The sequence below is a fragment of the Rhodnius prolixus genome, unplaced genomic scaffold (genome assembly GCF_049639745.1).
Source record: "Rhodnius prolixus isolate KJV_2025 unplaced genomic scaffold, Rpr scaffold_9, whole genome shotgun sequence".
Lineage (NCBI taxonomy): Eukaryota > Metazoa > Arthropoda > Insecta > Hemiptera > Reduviidae > Rhodnius > Rhodnius prolixus.
This window is the reverse complement of record NW_027411604.1, coordinates 10,280,622-10,307,666: the sequence shown is the minus strand read 5'-3', so window position 1 is coordinate 10,307,666 and position 27,045 is coordinate 10,280,622. Positions and strand designations below refer to the sequence as shown.

The following is a 27,045-nucleotide window of genomic DNA, read 5'->3' as shown; positions in this document are numbered from 1 at the left end:
ATTTCGGTTTGAATTTTGTTTTAAGAAATTATTGTTTGCTACAGTTTTATTATTATTGTTGTTGGAATATTGTTAGCGCTTATGCATTTAGTTGAAAACTTTTTCTTCTATTTTCCTGGCGCATTAGCCTCAATGGTCATCATATACTTCTTTGTTCGTTTTTTTTGTTCTTTTCTAATGCAATGGCGGTTCCGGACAGACACTTCTGCAACACAGTAAGCTGTAGAAGCTCTTACGAAGAGAAAATCTAAGGACTAGCAGCAGGATTCGAACCTGGGATCTTCGGTGGGGATTCAGTACGCTAGCCACTTAGTTCGTAGCCAATCCCGTCCCATAGTACAAGTATTATTACATATTGATAGCAGATTTTCTCAGCATATTATATTATATATTCGCCATCAAAATGACGGTACCAGTTCTAACTAAAATTTAAATTATTAGTCATAAAAATTCATTTTGTTGCAGAGTTTTTTCATTTAAAAAAAAAAAAATAAAGCAAAACTACCGATTTAATAATAATTCATTTGGCATTAAAATAATTAATTTATTTATGTGAAAATACTGCTTATAACTAATTAATTAAAAATGACTAAAGTTTTCTCTTTCTCTCTTATAGAAATGCTTTTATTAACAAAAGTATTACTCAGAACTTGTCAAAATAAATATTTTAATAATAAAGTTCTTCATACTTTGGATTTTATGAAGAGTTGCACATGGCATTTTAAATATTTAAATAAGGGTCATTTCCTGTGTAAGCAGCCTTGAGAACCACATAAAACGGTTTAGCACAAACCAAGTGTACATCAAATATGCACTAAGTAGCTGGTTTTGAAAGTATTAAAGAAACATAGGAATGGTTTTTCCTTTTTGATGAAAACTGGATGCATGAGAACCTCTTTGTTTTGCCTTTGCGATGAACAGTTTTCTCTCTTGAGAGTGATTTACCAATTGTGTTTAAAATAGAGGGAAAAAAGTCTGGTGTGGACACTCATTCGAAATTCTTTTATTTTCTTGGTCCAAATTCAATTATTTATTTTTTTTGAACTCTGAACGTTGAATCTTATTTAGTTCTTATCTTTGTAGAAAGAATCTACGCGCCTTTTTGTTTGCTTTTAGCGCCTAAGCACCTAAGCGAAACATTAAGTTTGAACTTAATGGGATTTGCCATTTTTGAATTTTGGTGGGCACACACTGCCCAATTTGTAAAAACTATTTGCACTCATGGGATCTAAAAACGGATATTATGAATCTCAAAATACAAAAGCTGCTCATTTACAATTCATTCTCTAACTAATCGAGTGAAAGGCAGTGCTTTTTGTCTATGAGAGTGAGTTAAAGTTAAGTAATTAAGTGTGTAATTAAGTATTTAATCATTAATCATTTTATTCAGCTAAAATCATTTTAATCACGGCTGTAGAAATCCCTTTCAATTAAATATTTTAAATTTTGATCCTAATAAATCGTTTGACACGCTCAAAAATAATAAAAGGATGAAGAATTATGTTGAAAGTTAGTAGAAAAACTATTTTTTATAGCAGATTAATGACTTCATTCACAGCCATAGTGATATCATTTAACTAATCATTATAATTTCAATTTAAACATTGGTCAACAAGTGTAAATGTATCAAATAGGACCATATTTACATAGGAGCAAACCTGTTCACTTGGTTGCCCATCTTTGCGTGTCATTGATTGCCTTGGGCTTCATTAAACAGACTGAAATGTTATGCAAATAAATGCAAGTAGATTCTCTCTACTGGAGAGAACTGTTTAAACATGCACTTTAGTGCAATCAACTTTGCGCCAAAAGTTTTCAGTTTGTAATGAAGAAAGATATCTTATGATTTATTTAGTTTTAAGTGTTCAGGCTTCCTGGATTTCAGGAATCCTAGATTACTCTGAAGGCGTGTTTGATGTGGGGTTAGATGACCTCATTTTTTTATTATTATTATTTTATATTAATGAAAAATATGGCTTAGTAGATATCGTTCGTTAATTTAGCTTGGAATAATGAAATGAATTGTTAATAAAAAAAAAAAAGGATTAATTTCTCTATATTATTAAGAAAGTTATTAAAATCTTGAAATAATTTGATGTGCCTCAAAATTTGCATATTTCATTTTGCTCTTCAAATGCACTTCAACTATTTAGAGGTTTGCCTTAAAAGAGGCAAACCAAAATAAGAAATTAACAAATCAAAATATTCCTGTCAACATAGTTCGCTAATTAGGACAATATCTGGGCAGAGGGTGACTTGGAATTGTCTTATTTGATACGTGAATAACAGATACTACAAACTTCTTGCAAAAATACTTGTCAGACGCTCAAAGCTCAATTTAAACCAATACTTTTATACCTACTGCTACTTAATACAAATTTGATCGTACGACATTGAAGTTTGAGGATCTACAAAACGCGGCCCAATTCTTTATGCATTCAATCCTTGCGGTCAAAAATAGTTAGGAAAGTCCTTAATGCTCCATATTTTTTTTTTTTTTTTATCGTACCTCTCCAAATCCCTTTTGTCAATGATCGTACGGAATTTTGTTCCTCAAATTCATTCCTCCTCTAATCTTTTAATCAAACACCTTTCCCCTTGCTGGCCTTGCAGTCTTCTCTTACAGAATCATATTCTCCAACCCATCACCCCGAATGAAATATTTGTTATTCTAAGAATAATTTTGTTTAAAAGCTATGGTAAAATAGAAATTATATTTCACAAATGAAATCATATTACAGATCTAGCCAAGAAATGATAAAGATACGAGTGTCTTAATTCCTGTAAGTAGTGGATGACACGATAGATCCTCAGGGATGCAGCGACGTAGGCTATCTGGCGAACCCCTAAACCAGGAAATATGTTTTGACCAGTAAAAGAAAGTGAGTACATATTCGATTGCACCCTTATGTGGGTCAATGCTAATTTTCTAAATAAATACTGTCCGCGATTAATAAAGTATTTTTGATAAAGCACAACGCTATTAAGGCATTGAAATAAGAATTACGACAAATAGCAACCTCGTTTCAAACTAAGAATATTAGTATAAAAAAATTCTACGCATCTTCTAAGAGTAAAGTGTAGTACTTAGGTTCACTTTAAGTAAAGTTAGGACCCAGTAATTTTTATCATTCCTCATCTATTTCTGCGATATAATTTCATTCTTTCCAAGGCGATAAAAAGGGATTCGTAAAATAACAAAACATTTAAATTTAAATAAATATATTGAAAATATTTGATTTCCAGTTTACTCTCTATTTGCTGATGTACATATTTGACCGGTACATACACTATTAAAAAAGAAAACCAACATGACCATCACGTTTCAGGAACAAACATGTCGAATCATGATTGTTTTTTTTTATCTCTAATTGAATTTGATATTTTGCAATTTTCATATTTTAGCTTCTTATTTTTTAAATAAATATTGACTTAACATTTATTTTGATGGTCGATTTTCATTATTGTATTTTATTTTTTATATTTTATATTATATTGTATTTTTTATTTTTTATTATTTTTTGTATATATTTGTGTACAAAATATTGTATTTTCATTCTTTTTAATGTTCCTTAGAGCATTTTAAGGAGGTTATATCCTCCAACAGCTCTAGCTGGTACCTTCCTTGGTACTTTCATCGGATAATGATATCGCATTCAGTTACGAGGTATATAGGAGCATCCTTCATCTCTCAACGGTATTTGCCGGGAGTCATCACGATTCAGAATCGGCTTCTTCACGCTCGCGGAAGCGCGGAACTCCCTTCCCTAGATAGCCCAAAATTAGAAGTTTGGGAGTGATCTAAGATGGGCATGCCCTTCCCGTACTCTGGTCCAGGATCTCTAAGGAATCTCTTTTGGGCGCCTAACTCCCTCCTCCAATTCCCCCAGGGAAGATACTATTAGTGAAAGTTAAATGTAATGTTAATATTCTTATTAAATAAAAATCGGTTCGACATTAATTAATTTTTTCTTCAAATTTCTACTCGTGACATAAAGATCTCGAAACCAGATGAATTTCAAAACCTAATAATTCGCGTTTGTTTAGGAATAGCGTAGAATGCATTGTTTAATAATTTAAATAACTCTGGCTCTAAGCGTTTGGAGATGAGCATTTGTGAAATCAGTGCTAGCCCATGTCTTGGCTCGCAGCAGTATGCAGCTAAGTACCGGCATACCACTAGCGGTACTCTCATAGCAGTAATTACTCATTTTACTTCATTTTCTTTGGCCAAACTGGAGTTTGTTAATTCTGCGTTTATTACAATCTTGAGTTAACCAATTTGTATCTATGAAGAGAAATGGCATTCAGTTACTACATAAACACAATCCCTGTCAGAGTATGTTTATCTAGATTCTTTGGTTTATTTTGACTGCCAAAACCTTCTCTGAAGCAAATCAGGCCAGTCCTCACATTATTACAAGGCACTCCAACTTTTATTTACATCTCATCTCGGATAGAGGAATGCTATCTGGGCGCACCTTTGATTTTTATTAAACTAAATCCATAATAAAGTCATTTAATAGAAAAAGTTCGAAGTTAGGAGTAAAATTGGTTAAGTTAGATTCATGAGAATTACAGTGACAGAATGTCGTATTGTATTTACATCATGTTGCATACACCTGTTACTATTTTTTGTAAAGAACCTGTTAATATCATTTGTAACTATCTCCTTTAAAAGATCGCCATTTATTTCAATGTAATAACTGAGTATCGTTTCATATTGTATTTATCATTAATAATAGCATATGTGAAAGATGTACATTATTATAAAAGCTGTCCAAGCACAGTTGGTAGGAGTGTAAACTTTCTATAAGCCTGCAACTTGACCGCTGTAAGCTTAACATAAGTGTTACAATTTATCTTTAGAACGGAAGGAATGGGGACTGAACCAGCCTAACTTTCCCACAAACCGAAACCACAATAGTATCATCATCTTTATATTACCACATCAAAACTACTTATATTCAACTTTATAATTTATGAGTTTTATTTGTAAAATACAATTTTATTATTAATTTGTTTATAGAACAAACTATAAACTTTGTTGAACAAAAGCCAACCATTGTTTTACTACAGGGGTTTAGGTTTAGATATTAGTTGGTATTTTTTATTGCTATACATTAATATGATGGACGTCTCAGTTCTACAATCTGCTTTTCAGATAAAGTATCTGGGATGAACACTCGGACGACGTCCTCTTTTTACAGTTATTAGGGTTCTAACTTATATAATTTTCTTGAAATTCCTAATTTCAGCTACATTTTAATTCTCAGTAACATTGTATTGGTTATAAATCACTTTTAAGAGGACTTTAAAGGCAAGTCACAAGTACCAACTTGCTTGGAAAAAAGTTTACAAAAAATATTTAAATAGGATGAAAAAATAACTGCCATTTCAGTCGTGATACATTTATTCTGCCTAGCTTTCGACCTAGGGACTATAGGTCATGTTAACAATGATTCTATTAAAATGAATATGTTTAATGTAACGAAATTTACAAAAATATTACTTTGTAAACTAGGTAAATAATTTTTGTAAATTTCGTTACATTATATTATACATATTCATTTTAATAGAATCATTGTTAACAATCTGTAAATATGTTCCACAGCCCTGAAGATGACCTAGTCCCTAGGTCGAAAGCTCGGCAGAATATATGTATCACGACTGAAATGGCAATTATTTTTTCATCCTATTGAAACTATGAATCAGTCACCAAAATTAATGAACAACAAAAAATATTTATGTTCTAATCAACCAACTTGTGTGGCTATCACAAACGTCTCCGTCTTCATCAATTTGATCATGGAATATGTCTTTACTTTTCAGCTAAGCCACTGCATTCTTTTACCTGTAATTTCAATTTTCAGTACTCTTTATTGCAGTGTCCCATTTCCTTCAGTGTTAGTTCACATCAGTGATTGGTTTAGTGGTGTATATCTACATTTTCAGCAATGACAGCCCTTAAAAGTGGGATCTAATGGTCGCCCACATTAACTATCCTTATCTCTGAGACTATTTTAATCGCTTAATATCGCTTTTCGTCCGACTATCTAGGTATTCGCTGATTCTTACTCATCCACCTGCCAATCTAAGAAGAATTATTCTCCCTTTTGTCTTATCGGGGATGATTCCTTTGTGCGAAAAAGTTTGTGTGAGTCAGCCTCTATAAAACATCTACATCCGAGTATAACCATTTCATAATACCGAAGGAATATATGTGGAGTGAAACACAGTAGCAGTTAATGACGTGACAGAAATCCTTGCTGTTAAACCCATTTTTTCAGTCCGACGTAAGAACGTTCTTGCTACGCATGATCTTTCGAGTTTGCCTACTTTACGAAAAGAACATATTTTTTTGTATAGTCTAGTCCATTTCTCCAACAAGAACTTTCCTTACAACAAATTTTCGGAGAAAAAAGTATTTTGAATACGCGTAAGTAACATATTTTCCCTGATTGATGGAAAAATCTGTTTTTTTTCTAACAATCATATTTCAAACGAATAGTAAATGCTGTAAAGAAGTGTGGATGGACCATGTGGACACGATCGAAGCCACCGAGAACCGTTAGATTAATATATTATTACAGTATTAGTTTTATTCAATAGATGTTGCTGTGTGTCGATAACGCAATGGCCCAACTAGAATGTCGAGTGATAGTCGCGAATCCGAATAAATGATTAGGAATAATGCTTTTACTATTTAATAAATAACTATAGTTTTTTTATACTTATTTCACTCAAGGATTTGTGTGGTTTCAATTGTATTGTTGAAACTGAAACGGCTGTAGTGTTTTAGTTATGAAAAGCTACTGTAAGGGCAAAAGTAGATATTTTTTTTATCAATTCATATTATCTTTCATAGTGTGGAATGAAAAACCCTTGGTTTAATTAAACAGTACTAGCTGAAAACACTTTGGATAATTAGTGTGCCAGAAGTGAATAATGGATAATTTTAAAGGAAACAAAAAGCATGATTTATTATTTAGATTGCCATGTACTCGTACAAATTAAAATGTTACATATTCTTTTAAGTTGAACGTAAATATAAAATTATTGAAATATAATTAAATTAATGTAGTAAATAGAAAATTATTATTTCCTTAAAATGAATGAGAAAATGTTGATCATTAATAATTTCTAAGAGAATGAAAATTATTAAAGCAAATTTTAGAGAGGGTAAATGAGTTCACTGGTTTTGCTAATTAAACAAACAACACATAAAATATGAAAATAATTAAAGTTATATTTATGAGGAGATTACAAAGAGATAAGAAGATAAGTAATAACATAAATCCTAGCTAAATGATTGTATAAATCTTTGTCTTAATTATGTATTAGATTATATTTAGTATTTCATCTAACTGTGCTATTTCCATCATTTAGGAAATAACTATTCAAAATCTGTGTTTATTTGGTCTTTTTATGTATATAACTGTATATACATGTATATTTATGTATATATTTTATTTTAAAGGCGTTTAAAATTCGGGATAATTGAGGCCCTGAGCCTTGTCTACTTCTCAATCCACTGCCGTCAATTCAGAGTGTTCTTTCTTTGATTAATATATGGAGCTGCTTATCTTTTGCAGTTAAATTGTCAGGCTAATAACTAACTTAATAACAGCTAAAGTTAACTTTATCCTAATTAAATATACAGGGTGTCCCAAGCTATATGGATAACAACTTTTTCTCGGAAACTAAGATAGCCAGAAAAAAAACTAAAGAATACGTGTTCCCTTAGTTTTTTGTTAGAAATCCAAATTTATTTTGTAAATTTTTACAAAACAGGCACCAACTTCATTTTTTCAAATGGGGTGGTGTGGTTTTTATTTCAGAAATAGATTCCTCTATTTTTTTTAAAGGAAAATTTACTTGAACGGTTTTTTTCTGTGAGCGATATTTTAGAAGTTATGAATGAAAACATGATTCTTATATGAAATTTCAAAATGATAATATTATAACGGTTTTTTGATTAAATAAGAAAAAAAAGTACTATTTTATTATAAATTTTACTCCTCATTAATATTACAGATCATGCTTGAACTGGTCTCCACCATTAGAGATGCATAGACATGCTCTTTCCTGCCAATTGTCCTTTACTGCCAAAGAAATAGATTCGACTTTAACCGAGTTACAGGCATCTATTATTCTCTGTTTTAGTTCATCTACAGATGCAATTCCGGCTTGATTCTGATGCACCTAGATTTAGAAATGCTTTTAGATAAGCAGAAATAAGGAAAGAAAGAAAAAAGTTATGAATAATCACCTTGTTTTTCAGGTATCCCCAAAGGAAATAGTCCGTAGGTGTCAAATCCTGTGAACGTGGTGGCCACTGAATCGCCCCCCGTGTCGATATAATACGCCCATCAAATTGCCTATCGAGATATCTATAAGTTTTTATTTAGTGGTATCTCCTTTTTGAAGGCATGCATACTATTTGTGTGGAACTCTTTGCTTTCCTGATATTTCTGCCTAAAGTTGAATATTTTTGATTCATTACCACATTTTCGACTATTGAATAGGATGTTATTTGTGGTTAATGGAATATGAAATAAGTTTATATTCTTTGTGAAGCTTCAGGGAACATTTTAAGTGATTTAATTCAGCAGAATGATTGAGTAAATTTAATTATTGAGAGATTGGTTAAAAAAAGAAATATTGGATCAGCTGTTGTTCGATGAGATAACAGGTTTTGGTTGTCTAGTAGGATGTTATTGTGGATTGTTCGGAAGGGCGGAATCCTACACAAACAGCTTTCCCTCAGAACAGAATTATGCTCTGCAATCTCTTTTTAGAAGTATAGTAATATGGACACCAAAGCGCAGAATCGTATTTCAAAATGAGTTTTACAAGAGAGCAGTGTAAGTTTTAGATTACGGAATGGTCTGTAAATTTACCAAGTGAAACCTTATACCGGTTGCTTCTAGTATAAATACTTGAAAATAAGTTTCTTAAATGACGTATTGTAAGTAAAAATCGCCTTCAAATAATTTCCAGAATTAAAAAATAAATAAATACGAGATAGATACTTGGTAGATATCTGTACAAAATAAGAATTGCAAGACTATTTTTTTGAAACATTTTATAATAGAACCGAATGTCCTAATCGTTGAAAACTTTTATGAGAAGTTAATACCATCACTCCTTAGATATCTGGAGTGATCAATTATTATCGCATTATTTTATTATATATCGATATAAACGGATTAAGGTACGGAAACATCCATTATTAAGTAGTAATAATTTAAATTCAAGTTTGTAATCCAACGCCAACCAAGATTTCATTTCAGGAGCAAATGTTTATCTTTTAGAGTAATTTTATCATTCTAATCGAATTTCTGGTGTTTATTCTATTCTATAATTTAATCGGTGTTCTTAGATAAATCCTTTTGTTTGCTTAGTCTAGTTTTGAAAGACGAATTTCTTTATGCACTTAACAACTTAGCCACAACTGAGCTTGACTGATGTACCTAATTTCTACCATATTGTTGTGACCTTAACCCAAAGGTTTTTACTTTTACAATACCTTGCAAGTTCCATTCAATGGTACTCATTGTGCATTAACGTGTCTGGCAAATGGTTAGCCTCGCTTCTTTTATCAGCTTTTCTAGTAACTATTCCTTTAGTAACTTTTTTTATTTATCTACCCGAGGAAATGTAGCGATACATAGTCAACTTTACTGGAAATATATTTGTTTTTAAATGCTATTTTATGTAAATAAGATAAGCAGCATCATTTACTTTAGATTTTAATTTGATTCTTCCGTATGTTTTTAACAGTTATTCGATTTTAAAGTCAAATTTAGTTTACCCTTGGCTAGCTTATACTTCATACTAAGACTTAAAAAACCTTACAGCAATTTTAAGGGGTCATTAGAATAAGTTTGTAAGACGTCAAATAATCATTAACTAATCACTCCTCTCCTCCTAAACTTTTAGTATAAATTCTAGTTTACTCAGGAAAACTTGTTGGTAAACTTCATTGAAAGTCATTAAAAGATTATCGTCTCTCTTTTGATCATCATAAATATTTACGTAAACATTTTTAATTAATTTTTTGGTATGTGTGTCCAAGTACGAGTATATAGACCGAAAAACGGCAACAATTCAAAGAATTTTTTATTTTTAATCGCTTATATCATTCTTTCGAAGCATCTTGGAATACAAGTCCGTTGTTTCATTTGAGTCTTAAGGTATATTTTGGATATCAGATCCTTTTAGTTCTCATTGGTGGTGGAACACTAGATGAACAAAAAATGTTGGCTGATCTTCTTAATTTAAATCAGCGCTAATAGTCTGCTGATTTTTCATTAAAAAGATAAACATTACATTACTTTACGGCGCTACAACTCGCGACGAGTCCTGGCCTCCCTACTGATCATCCGCTATCCTGCTCTAACCTGTGCGGCTGCTTTCCAGTTAGAAATTCCCAAAAATCTTGCGTCAGCGCCACTCCATCTATTCACCTTAGCCTCGGCCTTCCAGCTCTTCTTGTTCGGTGAACAGTCTCTTCTAACACCTTCCTTGGGAACTTAGATTCCTTCATCCTAACTAGGAGGCCTGCCCATCTCAGCCTGCCTGTCTTAACAACTTTAACCATATCCGCTTCGGCGTACAAGTCGTACAGCTCCCTATTTTTTCTTATTCTCCAGACTTCTCCTTCTCTTACTGGGCCAAAAATTCTCCGAAGGATCTTCCTCTCGAAAATGAGCAAATCCTTCTCATCTGTTAAGGTCCAAGTCTGGGAAGCATATATAAGTACCTGGCGGGATAAGGGTTTCGTACAGAGTGCATTTTTGGATTGCCTAGAAAGGCATGTACTTCAGCAATCCAAAATAACACCTGTTAGCCGCCGCGATTCTTCTTTTAATTTCCATAAATAATACCCACAAGGGGTAGTTGTTGCTTGCAGCTACTTGGGGAGCAGCGTCCCCACGGGTCCACCACAGCTCACTACACCAAGTACACTCACCACAACAATACACATTACATTTACACTACACACATGTGCACAAAACTTTAAGGCATAAACAGTACACACCCTAGGGTTACCGTTCCTAGGAAGCCGCCCCGGATGGGGAAGCAAGTCAGGAGGCTTTAAGAAGGCAGCCCCTTCACCTGGCTCTCCTTAAAACACCATTATTGTGAAACCCCAAAGAGTTAACACCGGATTAAAAAGATAAAAGTTTTTTCAACTTTGTTTTTCAATTATTAATATTATTCAAATAAATATCTCTTAAAAATTTTGATTACTAATTCACCAGTGAATGTGGATAAGTGAAAATGTATGATGAATTACTTATTATTCATTCGAAACCCCAATGTTAAATTAATTTCAATAAAAATATTTTAAAGACTTTAATAATTTATGCAGTAAATATTGAAAATAGAAAGTATAATTTATTCAATGAGAACTTAGTTATTCCTTCAATTTTCCTACTTAACTTTTCTTCAGCTGGAAAAACTTTTGCTTTCAATAAAAAACATAAATAAATAAAATTAGTTTTTTTTTTTGTTAACATAAATTTTTCGAAACTGTTTATAAGATAACTGAGAGTTGACATTTTGTGTAATACGAAAAGTGCATAAAAGATTTCTATGTAATTTCTAGTTATGATATGGCCATACGATAGAGATTGCTTGTAGATTTTCTGCTTTGGTTATTGGAACTCGTACGTTGTGGACGACAGTAATTTTAGTTTGAAGTTGTAATTCCCCGAGTACAGTTGGGAAATGGTTTTATAAAATTGTAGATTTGTACAATCATTTGCACAATTTATCATTTGTTCTTATAAAAATCACTCTGTATTAAAAAAACGTTTACGTTTTGCTGTTGAACAATCGCAGAAAACTGCTGCACCGAATTCTAGTAGATTCATAGTGACACTGTAGGGTTCAATCTAACTCTTAAAACTCATTCTGCCTTCCAATTCGGTAATTCTCCTTCACATTACCGTCGCCACCTTTTCTTTTTACATAACTAACGCTGCACTGCATGAAATATCTATGTATCTCTACTTAAAGAATAATTCTCTTCTTCTCTATTCGGTTTTTCTAATTCAAAATCTCGTTTCAACTACAATTCCGGACAGTCCTCTTCCAAGGTTATTCATTGTTGTCCACGCGCCCCTCTTTCGAGGGTTATTTTTAAGTTATACTGCAATGATTTTTACTGTATTGCAAAATCAGTTTCGATGAAGAAGAATTGCAAATACGTATACATCTTTTTAGCACAATTTAAGATGTTCGTTACTTTTGTTCACGAAAACTCACTTCAGATTAAGCTGAGAAGCAGATTCCAATCAGAATTTCGACAGATCTTAGAGAAGGATGCTGTGAATCTCTCACTTTATGTTGCTTAATGGTTGGTAGATACCTTTTTGTTACCTTTTACCATCAATCAAAAGTATCTTGTATAGTAGGCAGTTCTAATGCTCTCGGCTTCGTATTTCTAGAGGAATAAAATCATGAGAATTAAGTAAAATTATATTTGATTTGAGCAATGTTTTATTGTCCCTACTTTTTTTGAATGTGTAGTCTTTCCAAACAGAAGTTTTGATAGAATTTCCAAGTCACCTTATCTGTTTACTAAAAAACGCTAGATATTTTGCAGACTATATTTGTATTATTCATAAGTTTATACAGAAAAAAAATCTTTGTTTATGCTGTTACATACGTAGCGATACTTCTGATATCGTTTTAAACCATATTTTAATATAATTCGGAGTTTTATTTCTTATTTCTCAATAATATAACTTCAATCATTAATTTTGATAGAAGAAAAATTAATAAAATCCAAAATATTTTGTTTGTTCCATCAATATTTGATAAAAACTTTTGAGACTTGAACTAACAAAACAAAACATTATAAATTAGCCAATAAAGTTACCCATTCTATTTCGAACTAAATTATATTATGCTCTCATAATGTTACTAGAAGCCAGTGTTTCCAAGCGACGTAACATTATGACCTAAAGCTCTTTATAGTCGTTATCATTTTGCTAGAGGGTAAATCACAATACAACCGAGTATATCCAAGATAAAGCTACTGTGATTGTTATTCCTCACAGTTTATCAGCTTTACTGGTTGCCTTGAATTTTGTTGATTCCAATAGTAAAGCAAATTAATATAGAAATAAAAAGTTCTGGAATTCTTTGGAATAAAGATGGTTTTTATTAATAACATTGTTGACTTACACAAAATCTCTTCTAGTTTTCTTTTTAATGTAATCCTGTTAAACTGGATATCGTATTCTTGTTATAATAAACATGATTAGAAAGCTTGATTCATAGTTTTATTTTCATGATTAAAACATGTTTGTTCACAAACGTAATCGAATTTTTTAATAAAAGAAAATCGATTGGCTAAAGTTTACTGTTACTCTTCCGTACCCATCGCAGATAAGATCTTCTATGTCCTTCTATAACATAACGTTCTACTGATACAAAAATAGCATTTGGTCACACTTAAAAATAAGAAAATTTTACTAATTTCTCATGATGTTCAGAATATTTAACAAATAATTTATTCAACAAAGTTGCATTTTAACCAAATAAATGTTTCTTTTTTTAGATTAGATCAACGGATTGCGTCTGAAAAGTTTTAAAACACAAAGTGATAATCAGTAATCGAAAGCATTTGAAGATTATTATTAATTATTTCCAACTGGTACCTAAGCATTATAAATGAGAGAATTTTAAAATTAAAACGAATGAAACACACAAATGTTTAATTAAAGGTTAAAATTAAATATATTGAAACGAATAACACGTAAAAAATATGAAGAGATATTTGGCAAAAGGCAAGAATTTCCGCCAAAAAACGAAGTAAAATGCAACTATGTATCAGTAGAACATAATGGTCTAGGAGCTCGTAGTAAAAGCTGTGTGTGATGGGTGGGGCAATTTAAAGGAAAACATCAGCCAATCACAATTCAATATGACTAAAAGCGTCCATTTTGCTCACTTACGATTCAGCCAATGCTTATTGGTCCATCTGTACAAAATATGGCCACTGTACTTCTTTCTGATTGGCTGATAATATCTTCTTATTTTCCCCACACCTCTTTACTGTGATTCTACACTAATTGGCTGATAATATCTTGATATTTTCCCATACCTCTTTACTGTGATTCTACACTTAGCTCCTACAGCATTATGTTCCCCGGATACAAACTTTGTTTTTAGTTGCATTTTTAAGGGGATTTTTTTAAATTTTACTTTCTTTCTAGTATATTATTAGTTTCTATTATTAATTTACTCTTAATAATTATGTTTTAATTAGTAAAATAATAAAGTGCGATATTATATAGAATTTAAATTGTACATTTTTTTTTTATTCAACGCTGTTATGATCTAATCTTTTAAAATATATATATTGAACACTACTTTTTACTGTAGATTTATTTATTTATCGTGCAATGTTTTTGTGCTTATTTGGAAGTAATTCCGTTAAGTTTGTGAACAACGGTTTTCGAAAAGTCTACGATAATCAGTTTACAAAGTATTATTATAATAAAATCAGAAGTGATATTGATGAGACAACTATGTTGTTAATGGTATAATTATAATTTTATTTAAATAATTTGAAACAACCGTATTTGCATTTTAACTATTACTAGAAGTTAACATTCTTCTGATTGTCTGGCTGTTACTATAATTATGTTTAGCCTTTTCGTAAATATGTATTGCATATCTCTTTGCTTGAGTTGTTGTTACAGCTAAGAAAATCTTTGTTGAAAAAGTTTAATAATGCAGTCGTTCTGTAGAAGAATGTTTTACACGTACTTTCTAAATCACACCTAATCGCATCTGAATTAGGTTTTATATCCTGAACCCATGAAAATCCAATTGCTCATCTTAGTTCTTTTCTTTTAACTAGATTTGTTTCCTAAACACTGTTCAAATCCTACCTTTCTCATTATGATTTTATCTTACCTCATCTCTACTCATGATCCAGTTCATTGTTTCTACCTTCTGTGAGCAGATAAGTTTGTTGCATCTTCCTCTAACATTTTAGAATTAAACTGAACCCTACGAAATGTGTGCAGGTAATTTTTGAATTAACAAAACTTATATTGTAAACCTACTCTTGTACTTTAGAAACTTACTTCTTCAAAAATACGTGGTAAAAAATTATCAGCCAAACGTTCACGGATTCATTTAATCCATTCATGAATTCATGAATCCATTTAAATTCTTCTTACTAGTAGTATTTTTATGGAATAGACAATTCACTCTGTTATGTATCTAATCGCTTTCTTCGTTAAGACTTCGCTATTCCAAATATTAGTTATTGGAATCCATTTCTAATTCCTAAATTTCCATAAAAACTTTGGATCATCGGGACCTCAAAGGCAAACATGTACTACTCTCTAAGGTGTTAAAACCTATCCTATCTCAATACCTGATTTCTAAAAAACACCTTCATAAAGGGAGTTCCAACATAGTGGTCCCTTCTGTATTCAGTATTATATATTATGTCCTTGGGCATTTACCATATAATGATGGTGCAATTAAAAACAAAACTATATTAAAGAAATTTTATAAATTTAATTTTTGTTGTTCATATCTTTTTAAGTGTCTGTTGAATCACTATATATGTTTCGCTGGCCTGTTTGCAGCTTCACAATATTAGATTCACCTCTCGTATTTTTGATAGGTCAATCTTTTAGCAAACAGACCGGAAAAAATGGAAAATACATTTACTTCTTGAGCTCAATGTTCCATAAACTAAGCGATAGGTAATGAGGCTTGATAAAGACTTTAGCATCTTAAATTTTGGATAGGTGTGATTTTTATGATGGGTTTCTTTTTTATTTTAAGAAACCCCTTAGAGTTTCATCAATGTGAAAGAAATGTAATAAGACATTGTTTTGATAAGTGAAAAATAAATAATATTTTTAAGTATTATTTATAGTATTAGAATTTATTAATTTTGAGTTGGCTACACTGTCTTTGTGGTTATCTTTTTAATGCTTCTAGTGCACTCAAACCTCGTGTTCCTTTTGTTTGTTTGATATGTAGTGTTGTCCTTTTTTGTTTTTACAATAAAGTGTTGTAATTTAACCGTTCGATTTTTATCTAACCCGATATATACTATTTGTGTAAAACAGAGGTTAGGTTTTTAATAATAAAATCTAAATTTTACCAAATATAGTTATTTCTCCATCCTCGGTTTTTAGGAAAAACAAAATACGAAACAATCTAAACTCATTACTCTTCCTTTAAGGAATAAAAAAGGGAAATTTACACGTCATTTGCACGAACATTTTCCCATACATTTCTGCCAGGAAATTGAAAAATGTTCCTTAGATATGTCCTTCAGAAGAAGTTTTAATTTTACTGTTACTGCCTCGTATTTTTTTACTTATTTATTCCACGGTGCTCGCATTTTATTGAAACTTTTTTCAAAATTTTCCTTTTAAATTTAGACGGAATATCTGAAGAGAATTTTAGAATAAAGACGGTGAGAATTAAATTTGAAAAACTAGTTCAGACAACATTAAGTGGCCCTACAAATCTAGCAGATGTTGGATGCTAAAAAAGCGTCCTCCCAAGTGAACTTTGCTAAGTGCACTCACCATTATCTTGTAAAGAAAACGTCCAGCACTCTTACAGTTGCATCACTGTTCTTGAATACAAAACATTTTCAAAAAGAATTTGATCTGCTTTTAGCATTCTTAGTGTCGTTAATACGTGGCTTATCTTCTGTTACCATTATTTTTTATTTTAAAATTCTTTTTATAAAACAAAAAGGATTTTTTTATTATATATATTTAAACAGCTTATCGTAATAAAATATAATTTTATTTTTATTACTGTGTTTACAATTTAAATTTATTCTAAACTCTTGAGTAAATATTAATTTTCATTTTTAGATAAAAATATTAGAATTTATTTAAACTTCATAAGTTTTATTTTTTAGTTTTGAGGCCTATTAGAGTTACTTTGCTCGCTCCTTCCTTTATCATATCGACTACTTCCTTTCTCAGGAACCAGAGTGTCTGGATATCCACATGCTAAGTCAGTAACCCATACAAGAGGTATTTGCATTTGCAATCTCCTCATTTTCTTGCTTTTTTTTTGAAGACTGATTTCCATTAGTATTCTGTGGGCTACATTTAAGTCTAAATCCTTTTGGTTTTATGTAGAAAGACGTTTTAGGACCACCCTGGATGGCCTAGGCCTAGGACTCACCTATCAGCTGCCTCCATTTTTCCTGGTCGGAAGCCTGAGTTCATAAGCCCAACCCAAGCTCTTCAGATCTGCTTCAACGTCCTCGAGGCCCTCAAGTGAGCCCCTCCTCGAAGCTGCGCACTCCTGGAATAAAAGTATTCTCTCATAAGTTTCCTTAAGGTTCTCAATAATTCCAACAAATTTGTTCGAACTTCATATGTATCTATTTCTAGTATAGAATCAAGTATCACAAATAAGTAAAAGAGCTTTTTAAAAATTTAAATAATTTGTTACAAAACTTATTGTAAAAATTGTATTTTCGTTAAATACTCCATAAGTCAACAATAATTTATTTAAATTAAACTTGAATGGAAACGAATAGTTGGTATAAAAAGGATAGTGGCTAGTATTCTAATTGCCCAATTGGCCGCAGTCCAATAGACAGCTGTTGCCAAACGATGTTTGTGACTAAAGCGTGTATTATGAATCAATTTGTATACACTCCCTCTTTTTAACTTAAATTAAAATTTGAATTGAACGTTTTATTAAATAAATAGGCCTTTGAATATAATAATTTTAAGTTAATGAATTTAAAAGTAAGCAAATGTTTTTCCATAGTTTTTAACATCGGGAAAGACTTATTCAAATTGATTTGTTTGTTTTTGTAGGCCTTAGAAAATCAGTGGCTGTAGCAGTTAAGAGTGGTAACTTTGGCATAAACAGCCAAGAGTATCCGTACTCGAGCCGAAGAACATCTTTTATCTCCAAGAACCATCACCAAATTCTATGTGAAGGCACAAGAATATAGTATACCTTCAGTGCAGCCTGAATTCCACACTGATACAAATCTTTTTTGTAGTTGACTTGCTTACCTGTTCATCCAGAATAAAAACATAGACCTCAGACTTGAAGATAGTTTTCCATTCACCAAGAGATGGTCCACTAATCTTCCATCCATCCTGAAACCCTCTTTATCTTCTAAGATAATCATTAGGTATCATACTAGCCGACCCACCTTCAACCAATCTTTCCTAGAAGGCAACCAAACGTTGTAAGAAAGACGAAAACATTTTCGATTTGCCACTCTATCTGAAGAAAAACACAGGGTACCGAATTTGACTTTCTTTCCAACCGAACCAATGGGAGCATATAACTAATATTTAATCAGGGCAGTCATAAAAGAACCGTGTATCACGTAAGTAATAATTCATAAAGAACTCACCAAAACATGCATGTCAGTAAAAATAACAGAACATTAGATAATAACAGTTTCTTTGCGGAAAATTCTGTACAAAAATATAAGAGAAACATGCCTTTTATGGATATAGATATGTGGGGGCGTTTTCTGGGACTGTGGGGAAGGGCAAAGCAATGGTCTTTTATTTAGTCCAAACGAATGCCTTTAATTTCTACATAAAACTTTACACTGCAGTAAATGTATCTGCAAAATGTACTCGTTTATTACTTTTTTAAACTTCACAATTTGTGTTTATTTTTATTTTTTATTATAAGTAATTTATTAGTGCTGTAATATTGTTTATATGTTTACAGAAAAAAAATAATAAAAAAGTTTCAGTATTGAAATTTACTAGGTTTTGTTTATCGATGCTTGTAAAGGAATTAGTGCTAGTTAATAAGAAAATAGAGTCCACTGTAAAGAACTGACGATTTTTGGTCATTTTTAGCATTCAAGTTTGGGCTAAATTCCTTAATATTAATCAAGTAAGTTCCACAGTATAATACCATCAATTTTAACTCAAGTCGTGCATGAAATTTATTACTTACAACTTATTCCCTTTACCTCTAATTTTCGTTCATTGCGAGCCTGAACACTGAGGACAATGCAACTGTTGTGTTAAAGTGGCGCTGAACTTTTTTTTCCAATTTCTGGTTAATAAGTTGCTAACCAAAAAGAAGGCGTGCCCTGCATTCATAGAGAATATGTTACTGAAGTACCTACTCATTTAAATGAGTCAATTAAGAGTGAGATTCTTGCTTATATTATTGCATTTTCATTTTAAACTGGGAATTTCAGTTTCAAGGAATTCTTCATTTTATATATATATTCTTAACAGTGTATAACACTGAATTCAAAGAGGAATCTCGGAATTTGCACAACTGAGCACATTGAGAGTAAAACTATTTGTAGAACCAGATCTGTATGTGACATACCGGGTTTAGCAGAGAGTGGCACTAGATTCAGATGACAACATTTGTGGTTTAATCCAAGATCCTAAAATTTAATTCGACAGAATTGTGAGAGAGGATATTATGTGATTGCAAGGAATTGATTTTGAAAAAGGAGGTTATAGATTCTGTTTCGTAGACTTACTTTCAAATTTGTCTAGTTGATAATATTGTTTAAACTGTGTTAAAAATTGCTAAATTCCGTTCAACTTTAGGCTGACAGTATGAAAATAATGGTTTACTGGCATTTTTGCTCTCATTTACATAAAATGTCAGAAGTCGTAACCATGAATTCCTACAAAGCTTGAAATTGTTAATATGAAATCCTAAATACCATTTTCGTAGCACTATGGAATCAAACAAGTGTTTCTAGTGAAAACTTAATATCGACCATTTGACTCGTTTTTAATACTATCCTTGGAGAATTTCAACAATTTTTACATTTTTTTTAAAAGAAATAAAGGGACATTTCTTCCATCTCATTTTATTTCTGCATAATATTTGAAAAGGTGATTTACGTTTGCATATATTTGAATATTTATTTCGCGTCTTCTAAATCTAGATTTAAAGAAGTTTGGGTGTTAAAAATGCGCATAAATTAAAGTAGGAGTGATTTTTATTATTATTATTTTTAGCAGAATGCTAAGTTGTATCAAAAACGTTTTAGTTTTCTTTAGAAATTTTAGAAATAACCGTAGTTCCATGTACGTACAGTTAGCATTCCAATCAAGTTAACAATACAAATTTACTGAAAAGTGAACCATTGCATTTGCATTTATAAATCACACTTTTTTACTTCTAACCGATTTCATTTGAAATTATAATTTTTCTACAATATACTTAGATGGTAAGTGGATCTGTATGTTCTACTGAAGTTGCGCTTTAGATTGAAGTACAAGGTTGCAGAACCATCCCCGTCTAAGAAATTATATTGTCCTTAAAAATGATTGGTGACTTTTTTCCCGTTAGAATGAAAGTGAAGATGCGATGTATTGTGTGGCAGTTTCTTGGTATCCAAACCTCTATTACCTCACAATTTTGTATTTTGTCTATATATAAAAATATTTACTTTTCGTTGTGTTTATGATTTGTTGATGTACACTGCTTTGCAGTACGAAGTGTAATCAAGGATACTTAAAAATAGAGTTAATAAAATCAAAAAAATGAGCAAGAAATATCGTGGAATTGAAAAGTCCCCTAACTCAAATAAGAATTCAAAGTCATTGAGATGAATACTTATTACATTTTTATGTGTCCACAAACATGTGAAAAGTTTTGTTTGCTTCTTTGTTTTATTTCTATCTACCTAATTTCAGTGCCCACTAAAGAGATAATATTCGTAAGGAATAATTAATAAAAAATATAGATGATACAAAATTGCAATCTGAAGAAAGAAATGAAGTGTTCCCATTACTGTTTTGTAATTTTTGTCTATTTATCATGTGATTTAATTAAACAATCCAAATGATATTTTGTTGCAGATATATTTATCAAATAGCACAGTGGTAACGCTGAGAAATGTACAAAAAGAGCTAACTGGTTTCTATGGATGCGAGGTATCAGCGGATGCACCACTATTCCATACGGGCATCATGTCGGCTCCAGTTATTGTTACAGGTAATATTTTCAAAACAAAGAAAAAAATAAAAGATCACTTATAAATATATAAGTGATAACTGTTTGTTTATCTTTTTAAATAGAGGAACCTGCATCTTTACCAGATCTAAGTGTAGAAAAAGGTAAATATTCATTGGGCGAGAAGATACGAGCTAATTGTACATCCCAAGGAGGCTATCCACCTGCAAATCTCACTTGGTACATCAATGGCAAAGAGGTAAACAATTTTGCAGTTCCATGTAATTTAAAATTATCTATCCTTTACGCTAATCCGATAGCTTGGCTTCACTGCTAAGAATAATAACATTGAGCAATGATATCTGTCTGCTTTGTACAGATCCTTGCTAATGATATTCACAAGACTGTTTACTCATCTGGAGTAACTATATTTTATTTACGAAGTCACTACGTTTATGGTACTATATTTTTCTTTCTTTCTCTGTCAATCAAAAGTAAACTGTCCTCTCTCTTATTGTCGAGTAATAACGGGTATAAAGAGCTTGATGAACTCTGTAGAAACATATTTCTGCATATATGCAGAAAAGATAGAGGAAAGTCCCGCTAAGACCTTATTGTCTTTCCTTTTTTAGTATATTTAATTTTAACTTTATAAATTAAAAAAATAAAAATAAATAAGATTTATTACAAATACAATAAGATTAATTCATGAAGGTCCAGTAACAAACAAATAGCAACTAAGTCAAGACACTTAGCAATCAATCTCCTAATTACCTGTCCTGCTGGAGCACCTTAAAGAAGGGTTCGAATACACTCTTTGCTTACAAAACTGTATTCTCTTCACAGATACTAAAGCTGCACTCGTTATCCTCTCTCTTTAATCTCATCTTCCCTGACAAGAATCTTGGTTACAATAATGATGCATAAAAATTGTAACTGACACGTAATTACATCTGTACTCTTAAATTACAAAAAATGTTTCATCCTGTCTTCTTTTGCAATTCTTGCAACCCAGATACTGACACTGAAATAGACAGATATTCCTTCAGGCATGACTTGAACGTACTGAACCACGAAATATATTTCTGGCTAGGCTACTTAACCATCATTCAAAACTAACGTTATATAAAACAGAGACAATTTTATCTAGTCTTTCTTGTTTTGAAATGGACTTATATACTTGAACTGTAATAGGTACAGACCAACTATATTTCCATCGCGTTTTGAACGCTTCTTCTTGTGGTACTAACTTGACTATTCATAAAGATAACATTATTTTTGTTTCTAAAATTTTGTTTTTGTTTTTAAATCTCGCCACTCTGAATTCCAATTAAACTTGTCTTCGTAATCCCCATCTCTTAGGCGTTTGAGATGTCGTTGGCCTCACTTTCAACAGATTGATCATTTTTAGATAACTATCGATTTACTTTTCTCCCATTATTTTTTTTATTTATCATCACATTTACTCATTTCGCTAGCAGTTTGTACAGATAAAAATGTTTAATGAGAGATTGAAAAAAAATATGTCTTAGTTGACATTCTTGTAGCATTTTTTCCCTTCTATTGTTTTTAAAATCTCGCGAGTATGCCGAAAGATTAGTAGTTGGTTGGATGGCCCTTTAGCTCTCAATTAGCATAGCTCTGCTGAATACATTCAGTTGATATTTTAAGTATAACTATTTAGAAGTGTTATTGGACTTTATTATCTCAAGAGGAGCTCTGCTCAATTGGAAATAATGTTCTGTGGTACATTGTAGAGCCTACCATGGTAGAATAATGCTAAATATCTGCTCTTTTAGCTGAATACTTCTATTTCCTGTACATCATTTCATCTCTTTTACAAAGGAAATGGTCCCATTTTCTCATATATACTCCATTCTTACTGTATTACAACAAGATCCGAGTTATATTCCTTCTAGGTTCGTCTTAGCAATGCTAATTTAATTGGGTACTTTCGAAAGAAATATAGAAACCACAGTACAATTTCCTTCGTCTCTATTTAAGGAACTACTATATTAATTTTTTGTATTAAAAGTAAGGCAAAAGTTTTTTTTATTCAAATTCTCTTTATTTTAATTATTTTTTTTAATTGCCTATTTGTTTAATTATGCATTTCTTTGCTTCTTCGATTCTAAAAGAGAGGATTATAAATTTTTTCAAGGCAAGACTTCTCTTAACCTTAACTGAGAAGTAAAATGTTTTGGGAAAACACAAAATACCTTCTACCTATGCTTTTCGGCTTGTAATCAGCCTTACGGAATTCGTTTATGCTCCTGTGAAATCTAAGATTTCTTCATCATAAGATTAATCTATCGCAGGTAGCAGCAGGGGACATGGTGCCCTGGGATTCGTTATGTGCTCCTGAAAATCGTGACAGTGCTTTACTGAAATTTCTTCAGTATGCTTATTTCATTTGCTAGCTAAAAGTTCTGTTAGGTTCTTAATTTTCTTCTTCCACAAAATCCTTATTCTGGTTAACTAGTAGTTTAGTTAACATTGTTTCTTAATCCTTAGATGATCACCAGCTTTTTATGATTCTTATCTTTTTAACCTGTCCCAAAGGAATATTTAAAATTTTCCCAGCCATTTATACAAATCATCGTCAAAATCATGACTGAAGTACCGGGATTCCATAACCTACCTGGCAAAAGAAAGAATCCACATGCCCTCCTTAATGCTACCTCAGATTACAACCCAGTATGCTGCTCTTGAAAGTCCCTGATCTCTCTCATAGAAAATTGCTTTCTACTTTCATTTAACTCATTCCTTGAATATGAAGAAAAATAAAAATCTGCAGGTAAATGATTGAGGGTCGAGAAGTATTAGTTTATATAAATTGAAGTCAATTCATTCCGATCGCAACACTTTTCTTATTAGTAGTAAGCAAAAGTAAAAATGCCGTTTAATACTAGAAAAACACTTAAGTACTTCTGGAATAAGTAGATTATTTGTTTTCTCAAATTCTTTCGAAAAACTACATATTGCATCTCAGTTTGAAGTTATTAACATTAGATTAAATTCCGTTAGAGTGAAATGCAATGCTTCTAAATTAACTACTGTCTGAACAGATGAAATTTTAGAATATTCTTATAAAACGGTCTCAGCATGACTAGTCTGATTTAAAATGAACTTTTTAATACGAACGTTAACTTTTTAATACGTTCTTTTACATCTGCAGTCAGTCAATTTTAATAGACAACTTCACAATTCCTTTTGTAAAAGACCTTTATAGGTTTAATATGTAAATATAGTACAGAGTGGAAGCTTTGTAAATGAATAAATTAATAATTATATTGTGAGAATGCTACTTTAGTAAAACTTAATATAAATTTAACTGGTGAAGAACTATTTTTGTACATAAGAAATTTATATACTATGCATCGAAAACTAAAACTTCTTGCATGTTTAACATATATATTATTTTGCCCGACTTCCTGATAAATAACCAGGACATACCATCATCCAATCAATTCTGCTATTTGGGGTTCTTTTTGGATGGAAAACCTACTTGAAACCCACACAACTTGTCATGATATTGTCATTTAAAAAGAATTAGCCGAACCGTACTTGGCCGCAATGTACACGCTTCAGCACTATTACGATTAATGTGGAATTGTGAGGATCCGCCAAACTCCAATAAAATACAGACCTTCCAGTCCAATCTCAGACGAATCGTCAGTGCTACTTTCCGTGTTTCTGATGGCATCCGCCATATAGACCACAACATACCTATTATTTCTGAATTCGTTTCCTTACTTTATCCATCTAGCCTCCTAATCCGGGCTGACTTAACTCTTTTTTCCTGCTTGCCGTCCAGACAACCTACCAAGCCACTAAAACGGCGATGGCCTTACTTTCTCCACCTGTCTAACCAAGTCTGGCTTTAGTCTTGGAGAGTTCGAACAACAGCTGAAGTCTTTCATTACGTCCAAGTGGGTGTGGCGCTTAGGGCCACATTGTGCGCAATCAACACATTGTAGTATGTATATATTATTTTTGTAAAGGATGCAATATATACATAAACCTTAACAAAAACTTACAGTTTAAAATGTAAGTTTTTGTTAAGGAGATTTTTGTACCTTTTGGATAGATTTTCCTTTTTGTCTATTTTACAAAGTTACATATCTTCTTTACAGATTTTTTTAAAATTTGGAATAAGCAATTCTATCATTTTTGAAATTGAAAAAGCGTTTTGAATAAAATAGGAAGGTATTTGTACGTAAATAGCAAAATTAAACTGCGATTTCAGTACTTCCTTTTAGGAGGAGTAAGAAAAATAAACTACGATTGCAGTACTTCTCCCTAAAAGGCAAAGAGGAAAGATTTTTTAATCGAACGACAATTCATTGATTTAAATCGGTTCACTCATTGATAATTTAAACGATTGCAGTACGTCCTCTTAATAGGTGTAAGAGCAAGATGGCACTTCACAGCCACGTAGAGGAGCTTTAACCACTTATTCGAGCTGAATTTTATCAAAATCGGACTAAGCGTTATAGAAATATTGGTAATAATAGTTTTAGAAAGGGCCTTATTTGGGTGGGGCAAACTCCCCTCCTTATGAGGCACGGCGTCGAGACTTTTAAAGTGCAAATCTGTACAAAATTTCGATTCGAATGACCCTTCATTCATGAAAATCGGTTCACGTGTCGATAATTTGCAACGATTGCTATACTTCCCCTTAACAAGTGTAAGAGCTGATCGCCGCTTTAATGTTACGTAGGGGAGCCCTAACCCTATCATCCTACCAAATTTTATCAAAATCGGGCCAAGATTTACAGAGTAATTAGTAATAATAATTTTGGAGGGGGCCTTACATAAAGGGGGCTAACTCCTTTCCCATTCGATGTACAGCGTCGAGACCCCCAAAAGGCACATCTACATAAAATTCCGAATCGAATGACATCTCATTCATGAATATCGGTTCACGCGTTTAGGCGCTACGTTGTTTACAAAAAAGGTAACAAGAAGAAGAACAAGAACAAGAACATTTTTTGAAAAAGCGGTTTTTGCTCATTTTCAGCAACTTTTTTCTCGAAACCTATTAGATCTGGGTTGTTGCAAAACAATTATAGTTATAAAGGAGGGTTTGCCCTATAATTTAAAGAAAATTTGGGAATTTTATCTTTTATAGAAAAAGAGAAAAAAATTGTCAAAGTTGGGTGTTTTTCAACGTTACGCTTTTTCGTGCAGTTTTTGATGGTCAACCCTTATACAACTGTCCTACCGGTCAGTTTTAATAAAAAGGTAATATCTGTTCTTTGAATAATTACTGTAGTTACTGTATGTTATGAAATTATTACATAAACAATTTTTCAGCTTTTCTTAAAAATTGTTTCAGCAATTTTTTTGACGTGTTATTATTACGTATACCTGAATGTCTATCTCTCTATTGTGAAACACTTCTTCAGGAAATTGACCCCACCCCTATTAATAACACCTTAGAAAATTTAATTTTCCGCCATCTATTTCTATAAATATTGTCATTTAATTAATATTTTGTAGAAGTGAAGATTGTAAAAAGGGAGTGCATGCATATTCTTTTAGCTCTATAGAGTGCAGGTTTTTTGTTTAGTGGACTTCTGTAAAGTGTTTAAAACTTTATGGGTTATAATAAGCCGGAGTTTTCCATTTGGTTTCCATCTGTCTGGATGCCAGTGTAAATGTTGTTCATGTTGTTAGACTGAAATACTCGCAGGGACGCTAAGGTCTCTAAGAAGTGGCTAGTCTACTTTCCCCCTTATGGTGTTAAATCTAAACATAGTCGTTTAAAGGCATCTGACTATTCTTCGAGATTTGTCAGACTCTTTTTTGTAGAAGTTTTATGATGGAAGAAGAAACCACTATCAATCTTAATTGGAAAAGTTTGGGTTGTGAGGACTTAAATTCAAGATCTTCGCCCGGTAGAGGCTTCAGTGCTTAAGCTAAGGTTCTTCTTTCCCTTAAAGTTATGAGTAAACACGTGCTATGAGCTATAATTTGTTATGAGCCGGTTCTAAAGTTTTTTTTCCTAGAAGGGATAGGTTATTAGTTTCTATACTTAACCGGCTAAAGGAAGTAACTGATCTTTTAAAAGAATAGCCTGGATATCTGTAGAGA

At 31.8% G+C, this 27,045-nt stretch overlaps 1 protein-coding gene and 1 long non-coding RNA gene across 11 annotated transcripts in view; one reads left to right on the top strand and one right to left on the bottom strand.

Annotated features, from left to right (window-relative positions):
* LOC141454250 (uncharacterized) overlaps window positions 1-27,045 on the top strand; it is a 370,074-nt gene that overhangs the window by 339,350 nt on the left and 3,679 nt on the right. For all 10 annotated transcript variants that reach the window (XR_012458592.1, XR_012458591.1, XR_012458594.1 and 7 more), the window contains exons 3-4: window positions 20,853-20,988; window positions 21,072-21,205. Coding sequence is in view for 6 of the 10 variants with exons in the window: in XM_074128305.1 (XP_073984406.1) it covers window positions 20,853-20,988; window positions 21,072-21,205 (270 nt within the window). In the remaining 4 variants the exon portion in view is untranslated. The remainder of the gene's footprint in view (window positions 1-20,852; window positions 20,989-21,071; window positions 21,206-27,045) is intronic.
* On the bottom strand, window positions 13,144-16,764 carry LOC141454259 (uncharacterized). Its single transcript, XR_012458603.1, has 4 exons — window positions 16,590-16,764; window positions 15,117-15,321; window positions 14,944-15,039; window positions 13,144-13,427 (listed from the first exon to the last, which is right to left on the bottom strand). It is a non-coding gene; the product is annotated as an uncharacterized lncRNA (long non-coding RNA).